Here is a 21,710-nt window from a genome sequence, read left to right as displayed (position 1 = left end):
GATCTTACTGAGGATCATTTTCTTGTGGCCTTTCCATTTAAAACCGGGTATTTCCTAAGTTGCTTGGAGGAAGTACCGTGTGTGCATTTGTTTGCATGTGTGTACATACATGCGTGCTCTGGCCCGTGCACGTCTGTGAATGTGTATGTGAGGGAGAGCAGACAGGCCCTTACACACTCATACGTGCAGAGAACCCCTCAGGTCCAGGAATTGGTTTGATCACGTCCCACCTTCCCTCACTTCACTATAGTCAGTGTACTTGCTGACTTAATTCTTGTTTTGAATGCTGTGAATTTGTTTTTTGTTGTTTTTTTTTTTTTTTTTCCATTTCAGACCCTACATAATCGTTAAGAAACAGAAGCCTGCCGTCACGAATAAGCATATGGAAGAGCTGGCTCAGGGGTACAGGTAAATGGCCGAAAGCAGAACCTCTCAGTCTCCTTCATAGTCATACACATGATTTAATCAGCAATGGCATTATTTGATCTGAGCTTTTAAGAAAGTATATTTTCATTTTTAGTCCCTTAATTCCTCCCTACTCAATGTATCAGCCTATTAAAAACCTATTCTTCTCTATGTGAACTTGCCTAGACTTACCAGTTTGTATCATGAGGATCAGAGTGTTGGTGTAAATTAGCACACTGTGAAGGAACAGAGGGATGTGTTGATGTGGATGCTGGGGGTCTCATCATAGGGGCTCTTAAAAGTCATAGCAGATATTTTCAGAAGTGAGGACCAGATTTAGGGCACCTGGCTGGCTCAGTCAGTTAAACATCCAACTCTTGATTTCAGCTCAGGTCATGATCTCAGGATCGCACTGGGCTCTGTGTTGGGCGTGGAGCCTGCTTAAGATTCTCTCTCCCGGGGCACGTGGGTGGCTTAGTGGGTTAAACCCCTGCCTTCAGCTCAGGTCATGATCTTAGAGTCCTGGGATTGAGCCCCGCATTGGGCGCTCTGCTCAGCAGGGAGCCTGCTTTTCCCTCTCTCTCTGCCTGCCTCTCTGCCTACTTGTGATCTCTGTCAAATAAATAAATAACATCTTTAAAAAAAAAAAAAAAAAAGATTCTCTCTCCCTCTGCCCCTCCCTACCCCAGCCCTGTGGGTGCGCTCATACTCTAGCTCTCTCTTCAAAGAAAGTGGGGGGTGGGGGCGACCAGATTGACAAATATCATAGATGTTTCTATTTCAATGATTTGTGATCACTCTGTGATCCAAGAATAACATGTTTCAAGCACCCCAATATATTGATACTTTCTGGGAGAGAAAGGTGCTTTGGGTGTACATGAAAGCCAGTAGCCTCCTCCATTACCACATGTAAAACATTGTAGTAAAATGCTTGTTAGTAATGTACATTTCACCAATATTTTCCTAGGAATTTTGAAGATTTCTTACATGAAAGTCTAGTTGAATATTTAGATGTCAATGAAGAAAATGACTGTAACATCGCACTCTATGAACATACAATTAATAAGTAAGTAGGATCCATAATAACCATAATTAAAACCTGTTCTGATTCTAGAAATCGTCTTTTCATTTCATCTCTTCTGCTATGTTGCCTCTTAGTAGGAATTGTTAAAAGTATACTATCCTGTAATAAAGCATAACCCATCATTTATCCCACTGTAGGGTTATCACAAAGTTGCTAAAAATCTTTAGACTTAATAACTTTTTCTATTCATGTTACACTTAGTATGTATTTTTTAAAGGGAATTGAATTGCTTCTCTGATTCTGATGTTTGGTTATTGTCAAAACTGAACGAATGGATCAGACTACATAAAGATGTATTTCTGTCTTCTAGAGAGGACATCTAATTCTTGTTGATACAGGAATTCCTTATATTCTGTGTTATAAGGATGTCTCTGAACTTACATGCAATATAAAAAACGATAACATGCTCACAGTGTTTCAAGAAGAGAGTTTCACAGTGTTTCAAGTAATAGTATTTTTAGAAACATCTGTTCTATTTGGAGTACATTAGAGGATGTTTCTATATCTTTCTGTCTGATGCATGTAACTGGTGGTACTGGTTACCTGAAACTGGAATTTTTGCATTTTTATTGTGAAATAATTAGGGAGCTTCATACTACCCTCTGATAACTATTTAAGTCTTCAGTCGAGAAAGTACTTTTCTGTTTCCTACTTCCAGATGAAATATACTGCTTCATTGTTGTCTTATTAAAATTTAGTAAACAATGCTTTTCAGTCATAATCTTTATTCCTTAAAGGTAGGACTATCTCATTTGGAAAAAAAAAAAAAAAAAAAAGGGTAGGACTCTCTCAAAGTGCTATTTATTTTTATACTCGCATTTGAAGATTGAGTGACTACAAAGGAGACTTCTTAGGCAGTAACCGTCCAAACAGTAACCCGTCCTTCCTGGTTCTCAGACAGAAACCTGTTTCAGCCTTGACACCTCTCCTCCTCTACACCCACAGCTGATCCCTTAGCCTGTGGTGTCGACCCTCAGTGTACACCGGGGATCTAATCTCTTTCCTCCACCTCCACCTCCCACCCTCGTCCAAGCCACTGCCATGGCTTACCTGGGGACTTGCAAAAGACTCCTGACTCTTTTGCCCTTGTTCCCTTACAATCTATTCTTCGTAGGTTAAAGTGGTCTTTTCCCTTCTCTTCTCAAACCCCCAGTGGCTTTCCCCCTCCCTTGGAGTTCTTACAGAGGCTTCAAGGTCCTGCACAATCTACCCACCCCTCCTGGTGTCTGCCGCATCTTCGTCCTCGCCTCCCTCACTCTCTGTAACTACACTGGCCTCTTCCTCACACCTCAGACATGCTTCTACCCCAGTACCTTTGCACTGGCTGTTCCCTCGCCTGGGACACTCACCTCCATCATCACCCACTCCTTCACCTCCTCTAGGTCTTCCTCAGGGGCTGCCTTCTCAGTGCCTTTTCCTGATGACCCCATTTAGAATAGATACCCCTCCTCTGTGCACCCCTCTACACTGCTTTATTTTTCTAAGGCTTATTACCTTACAATAAGATCAATAAAATGCATATTTTATTTACTTATCTGTGTATTATTTCTCTCTCCACTAGAAACTTCACAAAAGGCAAGGATTTTTCTCTTTCGTGTTCACTGTTACACAGGAATGCAGCCGTTAGTATCAGTAGCACCCAATCACCAAGCTGACCCATGTATCAACTCATTTTATTTTAAAAATAGAAAAAATTTAGTATTCTATAATTCATACTTGTGACTCTTTTATAATTGTAGACCTGCGTGAAGTAAAAAGAATGAATCCCCTTCCTTCCCCGTCCCACCAAACTCCAGCCTCCAGACATAATCAGTGCCAGTGGTTTAATATATACTCTTTTAAGGATTTTTCTAAGTAAATACAAACATACATACATGGCCTCAAGGCAACATATTTTAATTATCTTCGTTTTTAAACTTAGCATCATTATCAACTTTATCATTCTAGATACTTTTCTATATTAGTGTACGCTTTTATGTTTATATAAATACATTAATTTCTTTATATTACATTTTCTGACTACACATAGTTTCTTTAATCTGTTGATGAATATTTAGGGTGTTTTCCAATTTTTCCGCTGTTGCAAACAACAGGTTACTGAGTCTTAATTTGAGCTAAACTTAAGGCTCTTATACACATTGACTAGAAAGTCTTCTAGTTCTGTTCAGGACAGAAGATCATGGTGGTTATAATTTTGAATAATAGTATCCCTTTTTGTTAAATAAAAATCAAAATCCAGAGCATTTGGACTTTGAAGAATTGTTAGATAACGTATGATCTTATATATGTATTTTTTGGTACAAAAAAATAAGAAACTTGGGTCTGTACCTTTCTTCATTTTTAGCTTGTTTCAATCTATACATCTGAAAAAGTAGTTTTTATTTATATGGGGAAATTGGCCCATATTGTGAAATTGGTCAGTATGTAAACAAAACAGTACATTTAAGACTCCGTTTTACTCTAGGACATAAAATGTCACTATAAGCTGTTTCTCTTTTCAAAAAAGAAAAACCAAAAAAACAAAACCTAGGCCTCTTTCCCTCTCTGCTGACAAAGGCATAATGTGTCTGAGAGAGTTGGGGTTCTACTAGGTCATAAGGTCAAAATTATGTTCTTCAAACCAAGAGCTGCATGGAAAGCATCCTCTGTAACCAAAGGAGGGGCATAATTCATATATGTATTAAAGAAAAAAAAAAAACCCAGTGGATAAGTGGGAGATCTTTTGCCATGTGTATTGCAACTAATTTTTCCCAATGAGTTGGGTTATCTTGGAAATCACTTGTCTTCACAGGTACTGTAAACCTTTGAAGTCACTGAAGTTATGCTTCACAGGTACTTGAGGAAGGAATAGAGGGTCACTAGAGTCCACAGACCCTGTGTGTAATGTCTGTTACTTCCAGCAAGATCCAGAAACAATCTGGCTGCCCTTTTCCTTTAAAATACCCGAGTTGCTGTATCAGCCAAAACAGGGGTTTTCACAAAAATATATTACAAAGCAGCCAGATTATGACACCTACTAGATGAAGTCTTACTTTATATCCAATTCCTACAGCTGAGCTGTTCAAGAAAAATACCATGTAAGCCCATATATATTTAAGTTTTCCAGTAGCCTCCTGAAAAAAGAAAGAACCAAGTGAAGTTAATCTTAATAATTTTATTTAACCCACTCTATCTAAAATATTATCATGTTAACATGCAAGCAATATAAAAATATTGAGATTATTTTTTCCTATAAGGCTTGGAAGCACATCTCAGTTTGAGGGCTAAATGGTCATTGGAAATACCTGATTTGATCATTACCTTTACAGTTAAAAAAATAGATTCACAAGTGAAAGTTGTTACAAACATGAAGGTTTTGAATAACTGAACTGAGTTATTTAAATTTGAGTTTTAAAATATAAAGTGATTAAAATTATGTCAAATTAAACCTACTCCAGGTTCCTTAAGCATGCTAATCTAAGTGAAAAGTGCTGAACAGCCACATTTAGCTAGTGGCTATGGTATGGGTCCCCTTAGGTCTAAGGTAACTATTCTTAAATGGGATATATTCTTCTCTAAAATGGTAAAGCAACTTTGTCATTGATACAGGTTGGAAAAGTAAGGGAAAAGCAGCCCACTCATCCATGTGGATATTTTTTCGGTATTGCATTTGGATATTGCCCAGTAATTTCTTTATAAGTATTAGTTATTGTTATTAGTATGTAATAATGTTTTATTTTTTTTTTTACCTGGGCATTCTGTACTCTCTCTCTTCTCCTGTATTTCTATAAGTAATAAGTTTCTATTACTGAAGAAAATAATTTGTTTTACTACATTTTATTTAAGTAGGTTTTTTAACCAGTTTTACTGTCATCCAATTTTATTGTTCTTGAGGTTTTATATAAATTACATATAAATTTTTATACATAGCTATATAAATTTACACATTTTATTTAGGTCCTTTGGGGACCTTGGTGGCAATATTTTTTTATGACCTTTAAGAGATTTATTCTAGTCCCTGGTGTCTGAGATGTCTGATTCTTAATTCTTATCTCTTGACAGAGATACCACCCACTTGGAGATTGAGCCCTTCACTCTGCTTGGTGTCTGTGCTGGCCTCATCCCATACCCTCATCATAACCAGTCCCCAAGAAACACGTATCAGTGTGCCATGGGGAAACAAGCCATGGGTAAGATTTCCTTCTTGAACTTGGTTGTAAATACTTGGATAAAAGACTTGAGTCTTATTCTTACTTCACTAGTACTAAATGTTTGGCTAAGTCAGGCGGTGCTGGTTCCTGAGTGTTTCTAACCTCAGGGCTTGCAGGTGCCCCGGGTCTGCAGCCTCTGCAAGAATAGAGAAGACCTCTCTGTACTTATTTCTTTGGCCATACAAGGGGATATGTAATAAATGTCACAGAATGATGAGTGGGTAAATAGAGAAAAGCTCTGTAAAGTGTAAGATGTGAACCAAGAGAAACGGGAGAAAGAGCAGAAGAATACAAGTTTGAGGGAAGAGTGGGAAAGGGAATAGAGCTGCCAGTGCACAGTGTGTATTAGAAGGTGTTCAGGATGGTTGGGTGACAGTCGTTGAACATATCACATCCTTGCGGTTGCTCCTGTAGCTTCTGAAACATGACACCGGTTTCCGAGTTCCTTTTCCTTTCTTCCTTCTCTTTTCTCTATTATCCGTCCCCAGCACTTGTTGAGCATCACGGATAGACCAGACGGTGAGGCTGGCACCTGAAAATGGAGGGAGGAGAAAGAGCCCTGTCCTCAAGGAGCTCACAGTCTAATGGGGCAGCCCAACAAGTACAACCGTAATTGAATGTGTTTGATAAATGCTGTTGTGGACCGACAGCTAGAATCTTAGGGAAGGAGAGTAGAAAGGGCACTTGGGGTTAGAGAGTAGGTTGCTTCTGAAGAATAGAACTGAACAGAGTCTTGGGTGACCCCGAGTGTTTTTCACAGTCGTGGAAACAGAAATAAGCATTCATGGGGATCTTGGTGCTTTGGTCTGGATGTTGCACATGATATGGGAATAGTGTGTACTGGAGAGTTGCCATAGATTAAGGAGTTTGGGTTTTATCTTGAAGGTGGTACAGCCCCCCCCCCAATTTTTTTTTTGCTTATAAACTTTTTTTGAAATGTTTTAAAAATCAGTTAAATCCCAGTAAGTTTAATTTATTTCCATACATATCTATGACATCAGTATGACTTGTCAGTTCCGGTTTAAAGTACGCTACAGGGAGCTTCATGAAGAAACTGAAAGGTTTTTGCACTGCCTTTGGGTAGCATCCAGAATGCATTTAGCATCTCAGTTACCAGCAATCAGCTGCAATGGACCATAGCTTGACAATTAAGGAATCCTACATCTCATCCCGGAATAAAGACTGTGTATTTCTTTCTGAGTCTTTGTATTGCCCTTTTGGTTGGCAAAACATGTTGTCCCGCAACCATTTACCTGAATGATGTAATGCCTGGACGGTTCAGAATAATTCCCAGTGGGAAAATCTAAACAGCGGCTCATGAGTTTCGCCTTTCCCATTCATCTTCAGCAGCAGTGCAGGCTGATTTCCCGCGTGTGCTTGTGACTTGCTAACAAGTTGAAATATACAGTACTGAACCCTGTGTGTCATGAAAGGACTATCACTTCTATTGGGTTTACCAAACCATTTTGTTTCATGATGTGAATCCTGGCTGAAACAATACACCTTTTGTGTAGAACCTTCAGCAGAATTAACGGAAGACTAATCACTCCATCGCTAATGCCACTCTTTGGTTGTGTTTGAAGATTAAAACAGAAGGAGCTATGAATCTGTCTCCACTTGGTGAATCTTTTTTTTTTTTTTTTTTTTTTTTTAAGTGAAGAAGTGACTTGAAGGAAAGAAATATTTTTATTTTTGTAACTCTTCTCCCTACAGGGGGAAAAAAAAAAGCGCCTTTATTTTGTGGCCATGAGTATCTGAAACGTTTGGTTAGTTACCACACACAGTTAAGCAGGATCAGTGTGTACAGAAAGCCAATTCAGTGTCTGTAGAGTTCTTTTGTAGTTTTCTGTGTGAAGGTTTTTTTTCTCGTTTTGTTTTGAGTGTCATTTGCAATTCATTGTCTGTGTTTTCTGAGGTTGGTGTATTCAGCTGCTCTGACCCTGGGTCCTGCACATTTAGCTCCTTGGATACAATCCTCTGACGTTCCTGCTGACGCTAGGAAGACAAAAGCCACTGAATATCTTAAGTAATTAAAAAAAAAAAGGCTTTGTTACTGTTTGTTATGATAAAACACCTGACTGGAAAGAAAAGCATCAAGATAAAAGTACATTCAAAGTTGGCACATTACATGACCACATTTCTCTTTGGACACTCATATAGCTAAGTACTGAGCGAGGGCTGTATGAAAAGTCACAAAAGGAACAAGGCCGGCAGAGGGAGAAAACCGCACAGCAGAAACCCAGGTCTGTAAAGCAGACCTAGCACTTTGAGTTGGACTTCTCTGAGTCATTTTAATTCTGCACAGTTTTGGCAGCTGGTAACTAGAAGGTACGCTATCCCATTTTAAGTATGAGCCATTGCCGAAGACGGTCTACATCTCAGACATTTTCTGTGACTGGTCTGAAGTCATATTTTAGTTGCTGTTCATCCATTAGTCTGTGGCAAGTGAAAGTAGCCTGGAATTAAATCACTACACATTCTTGCCAACCTGGAAGATTTGCTATCTCCTTTTCACTACCCAGTGCCTCCCCACCCCACACCCCCGCCAAGAGTGACGAAATGAGAGAAAGTCCTTTTTCTGTCACTACAGAGGGGACCAAGACAAGCCCAAAGCGCAGAGACTGAAAGCCTCAGCTTTCATAAGAGAGAGCACATTTTAGTAAACATGAAACATCAGCAGAGGTGTTTCTTAAATCTAAGATTCTTTAAGTTATTAATAAAGTGCAGGTTTCCGTGTTCTGTCTTAACTGTCTACTGAGGAACACCTAACCTTCCGTGATACAGCTCTGTGGTGACAAGGTTCAGATCAAGAAACCAGGTAGACGTGGATGGAAATGGCGAGGTCTCCGGGTCACTCAGCACTGCAAGTAAAAAGCTGTGTGTTGGAGCTGCATTGTATGGACTCCCTGGCACCAGACGCCAAGTCCGCATGAGTTATGCTTTCATATCCTGTCCATTTTATTAGTTGGCAATCCTCTACTGGAACACTTTCTCCTGGTTAAAAGGATCTTTCAGTCACTATCAGCTCAGTTAATGAATATGCATCACATACCTCCCCTAGCCACAGCCTCTTCCCAACCCTCCTTCATCCCCAAATTGCTGAGACTTTTTTTTTAAGCTCAGGAGCTAATGCAGCTTCTGTTTTTGTTTTTGTTTTCAATAGATTTTGTTCCAAAGCAGATAGTTCCTTCTCTTGTGTTCCCCACTTTATACTAGGATGAAATGTCCTAGAAATAGCCTAGATTTTGTGATCCTAAAAACACATAATATACAAAGATCCTCATAAAGTTTTGTTTCACTCTATATCTCCTTCTCCTATTTCATTCAACTTTCTGTTTGAATATATTTTTTTAGAAGATTTATTCTTTATCTGTTTGGTAGATACAAGGTGAAAAAATGTGTTGGCCAAATTATCTCTGGTAGTTACATTTTTTAGAATTTCACTGTTGGTTCAAAAAAAAGATTGAAATCATTGTAGCTACTTCAGATGTAAGATGATACGATATTTCCTGAGACTAGAAAGTTAAATAATGAATACTTAATGGAGATAAAGTTGCAGTGTAGTTTAGTATGTAGAGTTAGAATGGGAGGCAGAATGGGTGATAGTGCAGGGCCCAGGGGTGTGTGTTTATTACTACTGATGTCGTTGGTAGTATTGTTGGTGAATGTTGCCCCTTACTGACTACTGAAATGACTTAGACACATTTCTTTTAATTAATCCTAATAACCCTGTCAGACAGAATATGTACCTTCTTTGTTTCTGACAAGGAGAGGGAACCCCACTTTGGTTGAGTAACTTAGAAAAGGTTACATTGTGTCTTCTGGGCAAGACATAATGTAGCTTTCTGTAAAACTTACACAATTCTTCTCAGTTGAAACTAACTTCTTACCTCACTTTTTCCCCTTCACGGTGGCTCCTGACCTCCTCAGCATCAGTGAGGATATGAAGCAGCTAAAAATTGCACACCTTCCCTGCTAGACTGTAGAATATAAGCACTGCGAGGACAGGACTAGGTCTGTGTTATTTATTACTGTGTCCTTGGTGCCGAGCAGGATGCCAGTTCAGTAGGCTTAGCACAATAAAGTTGTTAAGAAATCTGGTGCATGTTTTTGAAAAGAACTAAGTTGGAAAGCTTCTACAACTTGACTTTAAGATTTGCTGTAAAGCCACTGTAATGAAGACAGTGTGATACTGACGTAAGGGTGGATATATAGATCAGTGGAACAGAATCAGGAATCCAGAAACAGACCCACATGTCTGTGGGCATTAAATTTTCAATGAATATCAGACAATTCCAGGGGAAAGGAGAATCTTATCAACAAAATAACATGTATGTATGTGTATCTGTATAGAAATAAATGAGCACCAACTCCTCCCTCATAACCATACAAAAAATGAACACAAAAAATGGATCATAGCTCAGAATGTAAAAGCTAAATCCATAAAATGTGTAGAAAGAAACATAGGCAAAAAGTCTTCATGACCTTGAACGAACTAAGTAAGATTTCTTAGAACTCAAAAAGCGCAGGCTGTGAAAAAGAAAAAAACATTAGTAATTCAGGCTCTCAAAATTAAACTTTTACGCTTTGAAAGACACTGTTAAGAAGATGAAAAACATTAATCCAAAGAATGGGAGCAGGTGTTTGCAGTATATACATCTGATAAAGGATCTATGCCCGCTACATGTAAGAACTCTTCAGTGGTGAGACTACTCGGTTTAAAGATGGCAAAAATGAAAATCAGGCACTGCACAGAGAGTAATAGGAATGACGCGTAAGCTCATGAAACTCTGTTCGATGTTATTAGTCGTTAGGTAGATGTAAATTAAAACCGAGATCCCACCACCTGCTCATTTAGAACAACCGAATTGGAAAAGACGGGCACACCAAGTGTCCGGAGTGGAGCAGCTACAAAGCGCCATGCGCTGCTGGTGCAAATGTAAACAGTGTAATACTTCCGAAAATTCTCAAGCAGTTTTTTAGGTTAACCATACCCTTACCGAACCACTCAGAAGTTCCACTCTTGTGTATTTGCCCAAAAGAAGTGGACACACAAAGTCTTACGTGTGAATGTTCATGGTAGCTTTATGCACAAGTGCCCCAAATGAAACAGTTCACATATCCAGCAGCAGCTGAACGGGTGAACAAACCGTAGAGACACGCAGGGCAGTAGTTCTCGACGGTGGCAGAGAGTGGACTGTGATACAGCCACCTGGGCGGGTCTCAGAATCCTTACGCCAAGTGAAAAAACCCGCATGGGAGTTCATACTGCAGGATTCCATTTATATAAAATTATAGAAAATGCAAACTGTAATGATAAACAGAGCCGTGGTTGCCGGGGGTCAGGGGGTGGGATCTTTTGGGAGTGTCAGAAGTGTTCTGGATCTTGATTGTGGCGGTGGTTTTACAAAGGCATGAATCTGTCAGAACTCATCAGTTTTGTACACTTCAAATGGCTAAAGTTTATTGTATTTAATAATGTTATTAAATTTTCAAAAATTGGGCAAAGGGAGACAGAAGAAAATAGTTAAATGCATAAAACTTCATTGTTTTTCAGTATACATTTCTTAAGCTTTTCAGTCTCAGCTGTATGCATGCTTACTAACCTTTTTTCATCCCGTCTTAAAATAATTTTAACCTACAGGGACATGCCTTGTGGTGTCATCCTGTGGTTTCTCAAGAAAGTTATGAGTAAGAAAATATGATTTTATAAGAAGGATCATGTCCTGGGTAGTAAGGAAATGAGTCTATAGGTATAGCCCCGAAGACTGAAGTTACAGCAACATTGGACAGTGGAGGGAGAACCCTGCCTACAGATACTCTCATCGTGTTGGTTATTACGTATGTGCAATATTTTAATAAAGGAAGCTGAACATAGTAAGAGGCATCCTAGTTTGGACACGTGCTTCACCCAGACTAGTCTTTTAATGTCGCATGACATTTTCTCAAAAAAAGATTGCTTATTGGCAAAATAGTCATTCAGGATTTTTACAGAAATGTGGGGTGCAATGGCATTTTGAGGTTTTAGAATAGAGAAGTCATAGCTTATAAATCCTGTTTCCACCAACACGCCATCAGTACAGCTAAACACGTATATCCATGTTTGTATCCCTGCGAGTTCTTTAAAAAGTCTTTGAAGAACATTTCTAATGAGATCATAAGCACCAAACATTTGCCAAACCATTTTGTTGTTCATGCATTCAGCGGTCAGGTCAGTTGTGATGCCTGAGAATTGCGTTCTGGCCCCGGTAGCACAGTTTCCAGCAGGAGCCAGTCTCTCTGGCCATTGTTGGGAGGCGCAGCCGTGAACGCTTCCCTGCTGCATAATCACACCCGTCTCAGGTTTCAGAAGCCGTGTTTGGTAGCCTGGTGGGACATTGCCTGAACCCTCAACTCCAGCTGGGTGAAGTGTACAATTGGAGCTGAAATCTTGACATAAATTTTAAGTGATTTCATGTAAAAGGACAAACTTATTGTCAGTGAACTTTACCATGATCCAGGCAACAGGCATTTTATTTCTAAAACAGTCAGTGATCTATTACCAGGTGTCTGGCCCAGTTTATTAGTTGGCACTAAAGTAACATAAATTAATGGACAGTTTATAAGTGTAAACTCAAGAAACAGTTCATGATAAATTTCCTGAGATTTAAGTACAAACATACTATCATGAAAAGTAGGGGCACCTGGGTGGCTCAGTGGGTTAAAACCTCTGCCTTTGGCTCGGGTCATGATCCCAGGGTCCTGGGATCGCGCCCCGCATTGGGCTCTCTGCTCAGCGGAGAGCCTGCTTCCCCCCCACCCCCCCGCCTGCCTCTGCTTACTTGTGATCTCTCTGTCAAATAAATAAATAAATAAATAAGTATAATTCAGTTCAGTTTCATTTACTGACATTTAAGGAGCAGCTGTAGTGGGCTCCCCACTGTACTAGGTGTTCATATCCTACAGATTTCATTATTTCTTTCAATAATAATTGTCAAGGAGTGCCGTGTCATTTTTGCTGCCTGAATAGGTTATTTTCATCCCTGAATTGAAATCACCATTGATTTCATGCCTTGAATGGGAGAAAAAGGTGAAGGAGACAAATACTGAGTTTTGGTTATCTGCTCCTCTTAGAACTTAACTCATTTAAATGATACTTAGGCTTCTTGGGGTGTGTGGGTGTTGAGGATGTGTCGCCATGGAAGCCTGTGCAAGAGAAAAGAGACGTAAGGCTACCGTCTTAGCCATTCAAGGGAAAAGAAGAGATACCTGGGAGAAGTTAAAGAGGCACAGTAGCCCACACGTGAGTTTAGTAGTGGGGCAAACGTCAGTCCCCATTCTAAGGTCTCTGAGTAGGAGAGCGTATTGTATTCACAAGACCAGGAGAGCGAAGCCCTTTTTTTGGTGCAAGTCTGTGAACCCTAGTGAACCCCTTTGGGGAAGAGGGAGAAAGGGTAACATTCTGATTTCACTTCCAACTGATAGTAACAACCTTCCAAGGTCCAGTGAGGTGGAAAGCCTGATTGCTAAGGACCTAAAAGTCTATACCTGATTGAACCAGACCCTGGATTCCTCAGGGGAAAGAACCCTTTCCCCTGAGGACCATTTTATCTCTGGTGTTGGACACAGAGTAGTGTTTATTCAGTACTTTGTAAATGAAGAGTTAAGTAGATGAGTAAATCCACTCTTCTTTGCTTTCACTTTCCTCCTTTTCCTTCCTTCCTTTCTTGTCTTTCCTTGTCTTCTGTTTTCTTTTTTATTTAGAACTTTTGTAATGGTTGATTTCCTTTTATGGAATGGATCTCTTTGTCCTATTCTGTAATCTCGTTGCCTGTCAGCACTGAAGTTGGTTTCTAATTACCTTCCAGAACAGCTTTGGAAATGGGTCTGCAACATAGTAGAACTGAGTACAGAATTGTTGGCTTCCCTGGTTAATTTCAGAACCAGTAGGCTGAAGTTACTTATGTTAGAATACCTTGGGTGTGGTTTTTTTTCTTCTTCACAGAACTTTTTAACATTACTGAGAAAAAAAAAATGCTTTTAAATGTCGGTAGGCACTGTGAGAGTCTTGCTTTTGAAATATTTAACCTGAAGGTTTTCTTCATGTTAATTAGTGAAAATAATGTGGGTTTTTCTTTTCCATCTCTATATTCTTGACTACCTAATTATTTGACATAATAGAATGTTGCATTTTGCTTTCTCCAATATCAATGAAGGTACCATTGGATACAACCAGCGGAACAGAATCGATACTCTCATGTATCTGCTAGCATACCCACAAAAACCCATGGTTAAAACAAAGACCATTGAGTTGATAGAATTTGAGAAACTTCCAGCTGGACAGAACGCAACAGTTGCCGTGATGAGTTACAGCGGCTATGATATTGAAGACGCCCTGGTTTTAAACAAGGCCTCCTTGGACAGGGGTAAGTGGGTTTTCAGAGCTCTGACACCAGAGGCACTCTGCAGAGTTCAGGCATAAGGACAATCTGTTAAAAATCACCTGGTGTCAAAATGTTAACGTTGGCTTCAAGTGATTTGAATTTTATAACATACAAACAGGACGTGGCTAGGTTTCGGTGTTGACTTTTTTAATGAATATTATGTAGAGGTAATTTGTCAAATGAATTACTGAATGTGTTTTTTTCTATATTTTACTTTATTGATAGTTTGAGACAGTTCCTCAACAGAAAACATGGAAGAATTTATTTCCTAGCAGGAATTCTAATAAATGAAAGGTGGTCTTTAAATCTGTCTAGTTATATGTTCAGCAACAAACTGAGAAGGCAGTAGTAGTGTTTCTGTGTTAAAGACAATTTTTGTTAATTCTGTGTTTCAGCCCCACAATGTTCATACCTTTTTGTTAGCAAAATGCTGAAAGTTAAAAATACAAACACACAAATGCTTAGCATTTTTATGCAACCCTTTGTCTACCTTTTGACAGTTTACTTTTGCAAGTCACCGCTTCATGGTTGGTATCCGTCACCTGACCTGAAGTCTGACTCGTCTCTTCATAATCTCTGTTTCTCTTTTTCCTCCCTGGCATGCCCACTCTGCCTTCCCCTTCACTCTCTATAGTTGCTAGGCAGCCATAATAGTACTCCTAGACATGTGTCTTTGGCATTAATGTTGGCTGCACTTAATTTATGCCTCTTTTTTTCCTCCAAATGACAACAGCCATGCTTTAAAACTAGATGTTTTCCTTTCTGATTAACTGGTAACGTTTATGTGGAAATCTGAAGACTTTGTGATATCTGTCAGAAACTCCACAACACAATTTAATGATCTGAGTTTACTGTCCTTCAGCTTTTCAGCTATCACCTGTAAATAAAATGTCCATTTACACTTAGAGGAAAACACTTCTTGATTTCAGCCTGTTCAGATTCCCACTGCACTCCAGCACGTTGCAGTTAATGGCCATTGTACGGAATTTCAAGATCATGTAACGTTTCCAAAGCAGCTGGCTCTCGGAGCGGAGTTTATTATGGCTGTACACAATTTACTAGGGGCCACACTGACATCTTCATCTACCATCCAGATGTAGAAATCGGTTATTTCATCGCACAGTCACCTTCTTTAAAAATTGCATTAGAGCACCAGGGTTTTATTTAGAAATCTACTTTTTCCTGATTTTCCAAACTCCCGTTCTTAGATTTCTTGTAAGAGTTCTGCCTTAGGGAGGATCGTAAGTGAAGGATTTTACAACCATGCATTTTATCTCCTCAGTAATAGCTGGCGTTTACTCCCGAGACATTTTCCTATTGCAGTGAGCCTCTGACATGGCTCAGTATATCCTGGGGAGGTTAGAGAAAATCCAGCTTAGAGTAACTGCTTGGCCAGAGGGAGAAAAAGGAAAAAAGAAAGACATGTAGTCACAGAATCTTGGGAAATGATATTTAGTGCTGAAGAGTTGACAGTTCTTCTGGGCAGCTCTGCAACCGGTGAATCTTCTTGTGGGATTCAGTGCTGGAAGTTTTTGCTCCATCTGAAGGTTTCCTTCTGTTCGTGTTGCTGATCTTTCATAATGTGCATTTAGCTTGTAAGTCGGTCTCAGGACTTTCCCCTCATCCACTAGACACATGTGATCTAAAAATATAATCAGAATAAACTCTGATCTCTTCTGATCAGGGCACAGGCAAACGATTTCTCCCCTTAGAATCATTTGATTGCAGCTGCTTTTCATTTTCTCACCTCTTTGGAGAAAAGTTAATCTTTCGTTTCCTTGTTTGGGACTTCCTCTGAATGTCAATTAAAAAAAGGAAAACTTTTCAGAGAAGGTTAGCAGAAGTGAGGCACCGGAAGGATGTGTAGGAAGAAGGGTTGTGGCTGACCAGTGGACTTGGCACGTTTCAATTCTGCCGCCAACTTGCTGAGTGACCTTGGTCATGTCACTTCCCTGGACCTCATTTTGTAGCACTCATAGCTCCTGTGGACAGCGAGGGTAAGCTAGGTGGCCTCTGGGGCCCTTTCTAGTCCCCGTACGCTGTGGCTCTGTGCTCCAGAAGAATCACAGTGACACTCAGACAAGGTCTGTTTCATGCCGACACGTGGTTGTAGAGATGTCAGTGTTCATGTGGGTGGGGGATTGGGGAGGGAAGCCCTGAGCCAGCTCTTGAGGTGATTAGATCCCAGATTAGCCAAATGTAGAACATGTTTGGGGGTGCGGGTGTTCACTAACACAAACCTCATTTTCTCCTAGTCCTGTTGGTTGTTCTTATCCCTGTCGGGGTTTCATTTTAGGCTTCGGGCGTTGCCTTGTATATAAAAATGCTAAATGTACGTTGAAACGCTATACCAATCAGACCTTTGATAAAGTGATGGGGCCGATGTTGGACGCTGCCACAAGGAAACCCATCTGGCGACACGAAATTTTAGATGCGGATGGTATTTGTTCTCCAGGTAAGGGCCTTTTTAAAAAACCATTTATATTTTTGAAATATGAAAGTTATTCAGCAATATTTCTTAACATTCGGTAAACAGAGAAGAGAAAAGATAACAACTTACAAAACCGCTTTCCTGACTCAATCAGTGAGGTCATTTTTTAAAAAAGTGTTTTTTGTTTGTTTCTTAAATTGTAGAGAGAGAGCACACAAGCATGGGGAGGGGCAGAGGCACAGGAAAGGCATCTCAAGCAGACTCCCCACTCAGCGTGGAGCCCGACACAGGCTTGATCCCACCACCCTGAGATCATGACCTGAGCTGAAATCAAGAGTCAGGTGCTCAACCAACTGAGCCGCCCAGGCACCCAGTGTGGTCCTTTTTGATGAATTTCCCTTCCAGTCTGTTTTTCTGTGCATACATTTCTACATAGTAGTCCTAGTTATGCTTCTCTACTTAAAATTTTGAATCTCGGGAGAGCCACTTTAAGGAATTGTTTAGAAGAAGGTCGTGTCCCTACATTTACACTGGCATGTCATCATTTGTGCATTTAGCTTAGACCAGCTTCCTTAGAATCTTCTTCCCCTAAAAAGTGGGACTCCGTTCTAATTACAGACGTGTAATGAACTCGCTGACGCAGCCCACAGCAGCCGTCCTTGTGAGTCTTACAGGCCAGTGCGGAGACTAGCCTTGACCATCGGGTCATATGTGAACCTTTATCCAGTCACAGCCAGGTTAAGGAATCCTGTAAAGAGTTAGGAGGGCATTTGATAGCAAAAGGATCTGACCTAGGCAGGAAGCTCAGGGTAACCTTCCCTAAGAAAGCGGAGCTGAGATCCGGCAGATGAGTGCAGGTGACCAGCAGATAGGGAGAGGAGTGTGTTCTGAGCCGTGGCAAGGGCTTGTGTAACTTTTAAGCTGCAGGGCTCGTTAGTCAAAACTTCCAAAAGGAGGCCACTGGGAGCGTGGCTCCAGGGAGAGTACAGGGGAGGATGCTAAACGTGAATCTAGAGAGAGAAAGAGAGGGAGGGGCAGGGCACAGACACAAGGCTTTGCAGCCATGCTACTATTTTCATTATGATCCTAAAAGCAATGCTGTGGGGGCGCCTGGGTGGCTCAGTGGGTTAAAGCCTCTGCCTTCGGCTCAGGTCATGATCCCAGGTTCCTGGGATCGAGCCCCACGTCGGGCTCTCTGCTCAGTGGGGAGCCTACTTCCCTTCCTCTCTCTCTGTCTGCCTCTCTGCCTACTTGTGATCTCTGTCTATCAAATAAATAAAATCTTTTAAAAAATAAAATAAAAGCAATGCTGTGATCAGATGGCATTTTGAAATGATCATTCTGATCACAGTGTGGAAAAAAGAGTAGAAAGGGGCCAAAACAGGGGACACCAGCAGAGAGCTCTGGCCGCAAAGCAGGTGGTGGGAGCCACAGTGAGGTGGAGCAAGGGGGTGAGGGGAGGATGCCAGAGGGGAGAGCCACGTGACTCGCCAGGATGGTGTACGGATGGTGAGTGCTGTGTCCGCTGTCCCCACAGTCCCGTGGTGCACGGCTTCCCCTCTGCCTTGCTGCATTTGTTTTCCTCTTAACCTGGGTCAGGTGGTTTGGAAGGTAGTGCCATGGCAGTACTGTAGTTCTTGGCCTTTGAGTTTACCAGGGAAAGATGCAGAGAGAAGTGAGAAGAGCAAAAAAAATCAAAGAAATATTTTGATTTCCTCATTGTCCAAGTTAGGTCGGCAGTGACTTACTATTGTTTGAAATAACTACTAATAAAAGTAAGTGGCCCGGACTTGTTCCAACACTCTAGAGATCTATAAAACTGCCACTTACTGGGGCCGCTGGTATCTCAGTCGGTTGAGTGCCTGACTCTTTGTTTTGGCTCAGGTCATAATCTCAGGGTCATGAGATCAAGCTCCGTGTCCGGCTCTGGGCTCGGCACGGAGTCTGCTTGAGATTCTCTCCCCAACTCTGCCCCTCCCCCCACCTGCACGCACATGACTGCTCTCTCTAAAATACATGAATAAATAAAATCTTTTAAAAATAAATAAAATCGCCACTTATTGACATGAAGTCAGTATGGTCCCCTAAATCAGTTTCTTGACGTTTCACACTCTGTGCTCACCTGATTTTTCAAATGGGCTGGTGCAGTTATAGACGAGTCCTGTGGAACTCTAGCTCACATGGAATCGGCTTTTTCCTTCCTTGTGTGCATTCCATGGACCAATCTAACCACGTAATTGTAGGCTACAGTACTGTTTGTATTCCACAGAGATGGTAATGACAGGGCTATGATTCCCTTCTCTTCTTCTTAGGTGAGAAGGTAGAAAACAAGCAAGTGCTGGTCAATAAGTCTATGCCCACAGTAACTCAGATTCCTCTGGAAGGAAGTAATGTGCCCCAGCAGCCGCAGTACAAGGATGTGCCCATCACGTAGGTATTGGTTGTGCCTCGGAAATACATAGGAAGATTCAAAAAAGAGAGAGAGAGAGAAGGGCTAGGGGAAATTAGAAGTTACTCTTGGAGGGTTAGAGGGGAGAAATGACAGTTCGGGGTAGTAATAGTTGTCCTGTGGAGACAGCATGGCATGGAAGGAAAATCTCAGCTGTGGAATCGTGGGGGCCTTCCAACCTGGGCTTGAGTCGGGGGCCAGATAGGCAGGGGTTCCAGGTAAGGGGACAGTGAGTGGGAAGGCCCCACGGGCAGAGGAGCACCTGGGTTTGGAGGACCAGTGTACCCTGCTGGGATGAGTCTGTGCAGTACTTGGGAATTCATTCGGTAGATGGTGATACGATCAGATTTGTGTTAAAGAAGTAAATAAATAAAACACACTGGCCGCAGTGTGGCATCACCATCACAGTGGACGACGTCTGGGCTTTCGTACCAGGTGTGCCATGGGTTACCTTGCGTGGGTGAAGCACTCAAACTCATGGGCTCAGTGCTTTCATCTGAACAGTGAGAGGCTGGTGCTTGTTTGTCTCCAGATGTCCTCTGGGCTCTCGAATACAGTGAGATATAAGACTTCATGAGATGAACCATGGGCCAATGGTAGTGGCCACACTGGGACATAAAACTAAAAGGAGTAACAGGATACTCAGTCTAGCCCAGGAACTGAGTTAATCCAGTTCAAGAGGTGGGCCAGGGCATGACATAGGAGAGCTGGATTCCTAGACAGCGGAAGGCAGTCCAGCAGATCCTTTCAGCACACAGCCGAGGTCTGCTCCTGGCCAGCCACAGTGCTGCATGTCCCGGGGACACAGAGCTGAGAGATACCACCAGCCTTGCCTGCGAAAAGCCGCGTCTAGTTAGCAAAGACCTACACAAACGCCTAAGTACGGGGACTGTCAGATCATCCTTCGTGGTTTAGCCGAGAACGTTCACTGTACCAGTTACCATTCTGGGCATGATACAGGTGTTAGCTCATTTGTTCTTACCACTACCCTGTGAACCAGGCTCTCTAGATGGCTTTGTTTGAAAGACAGAAACAGAGAGGTTAAATAATTTACCAAGGTCACACAGCTACAAGTGGCAGTCAGGATTTGAACTCTTCGCGGTCTGGCTTCAGAGCCCGACTCCTGCCCACTCTGCTAAATGCTGCCTTGCTGTGGGCGCCATGGATTTGTCTGTGTGGTCGGAGCACAGGGGAGAAAGTGGGCCCTCTACTTGGGGGAGGGGTCAGGACCCTTGCACCCAATCCTACAGAGCAAAAGCTGTTTCAGAATGACAGAGGTGGTTGTGCTAGCTGGTTTTCTTCCTGTCCTGGAGGAGGAGATCTTTTTTCCTCTTCAAAGCTTGCCCCTCCACTTTCCTGGGTTCTTCATTTAATCTAGACCTTTTTAGGGACCTGACTGTCATTTTCTTTTCTGTCCTTCCATATCTTCAACGAGTTTTCTATCAATTCCTTCCCTATAGGCTAGAAAGTGTGCTCACATATTTCTTATCCTTAAAAGAAAATGCAACCTCCCTGGGAGTTCTGTGATCCTTCCAAGCTGCCACTCTTGGTGTCCAAGCATCCCTTTCCCTTGTCCACAATAAGGGAGTAGCCGTGTGTGAATATGTGTGGTGTGCCTTGTGATAAGTGTTCACTAAATGTTAGCCATTTCAGAACTAGGACTGTAAAAGGGAAATTGTAACCTTAGAATTTAATGTTGAGAAACAAAAGGCACGTTTCAGAGTCCAGAATGGCAATGTCGAAACATTTTGTGGTTGATATTAAATAAAATATGACCTGTGAGTGATAGGTTCACAAAGGGCAGTTTGAAAACTGTTTTTGGTGACTTCCTTTTAATATTAGCTACAAAGGGGCAACGGATTCATATATTGAAAAAGTGATGATCTCTTCAAATGCCGAAGATGCTTTTCTGATCAAAATGCTGCTGAGACAGACCAGGCGTCCAGAGATTGGAGACAAATTCAGCAGCCGTCATGGGCAAAAAGGTAAATTGTGTCGTTCTTCAACTTGTTTATAAAACTGAAAATAGTATTTATTAACCACATGCGTGAGAAATGTTGTATAACCTTCCCCTGTTAAAGAAAATTTAGTCCATTCAAAAAATTATTACATTGGGATCAAAATTATGCTTGTTTTGTACCTTAGGTTAACCTATTGATATTTTAATGGCATTGAAAAAATGTACCGCAGAATTGCCTCTCTTTGCCTTTATCTCCTTCTTTAGCAACTGCTCCCCCCCCATGATTATGATTCCATTCTAGACAGTGTACCCACTAAAGTACAGGTAGCTGTTTGAAAAAATAAATAGCAAGACCTATTTCTCATGGAAGGTGCATATTTCCAGTGCTGTCTGTTGGGCCATGGTATTGTAGGAGGTCAGCACGAGAAGGTGCCTCCAGGCCCCGTGGGGAGGTGTGAGGAAGTGCAGACCCCGGGTGCCAGTAGCCAGGCCGAGGTACCGACCAGCAGCCCAGGTCTCCCGACACCCACGCAGCGCCCTCCTTGCCCGCTGCCTCGCGGTCCTACTCCTGGATGGGTTTCTCCACCAGACCACACTGGCGAGCCCCATTCCTCACTGGTGGTTGCCGATGAGTTCTCATGCACTCGTGGCTTTGTTTTGTCTTTTTATCTTCAGGAAACAGCACTGTGTCACTACTGATTAACTTATTCTCAGTAGGGTCCCTTTTAGTTGTATATCTACCACACTGCTGAGTGGAATGTTGGCCCG

The 21,710-nt window shown here is 41.6% G+C and overlaps 1 protein-coding gene across 1 annotated transcript in view; it reads left to right on the top strand.

Annotated features, from left to right (window-relative positions):
* The window catches only part of LOC111157663 (RNA polymerase III subunit B), a 105,763-nt gene that overhangs the window by 55,079 nt on the left and 28,974 nt on the right, over positions 1–21,710 (top strand). The window contains exons 17-23 of the mRNA XM_022519279.1: positions 334–408; positions 1,373–1,471; positions 5,531–5,658; positions 13,875–14,084; positions 16,399–16,557; positions 18,846–18,963; positions 20,825–20,967. Coding sequence (XP_022374987.1) covers positions 334–408; positions 1,373–1,471; positions 5,531–5,658; positions 13,875–14,084; positions 16,399–16,557; positions 18,846–18,963; positions 20,825–20,967 — 932 coding nt within the window. The remainder of the gene's footprint in view (positions 1–333; positions 409–1,372; positions 1,472–5,530; positions 5,659–13,874; positions 14,085–16,398; positions 16,558–18,845; positions 18,964–20,824; positions 20,968–21,710) is intronic.

The sequence above is a fragment of the Enhydra lutris genome, unplaced genomic scaffold, assembly GCF_002288905.1.
Source record: "Enhydra lutris kenyoni isolate GAN:26980312 unplaced genomic scaffold, ASM228890v2 scaffoldscaffold55, whole genome shotgun sequence".
In the NCBI taxonomy this organism is placed as follows: Eukaryota; Metazoa; Chordata; class Mammalia; order Carnivora; family Mustelidae; genus Enhydra; species Enhydra lutris.
The sequence above is the reverse complement of the archived record's forward strand: the minus strand, read 5'-3'. Positions and strand labels throughout refer to the sequence as shown.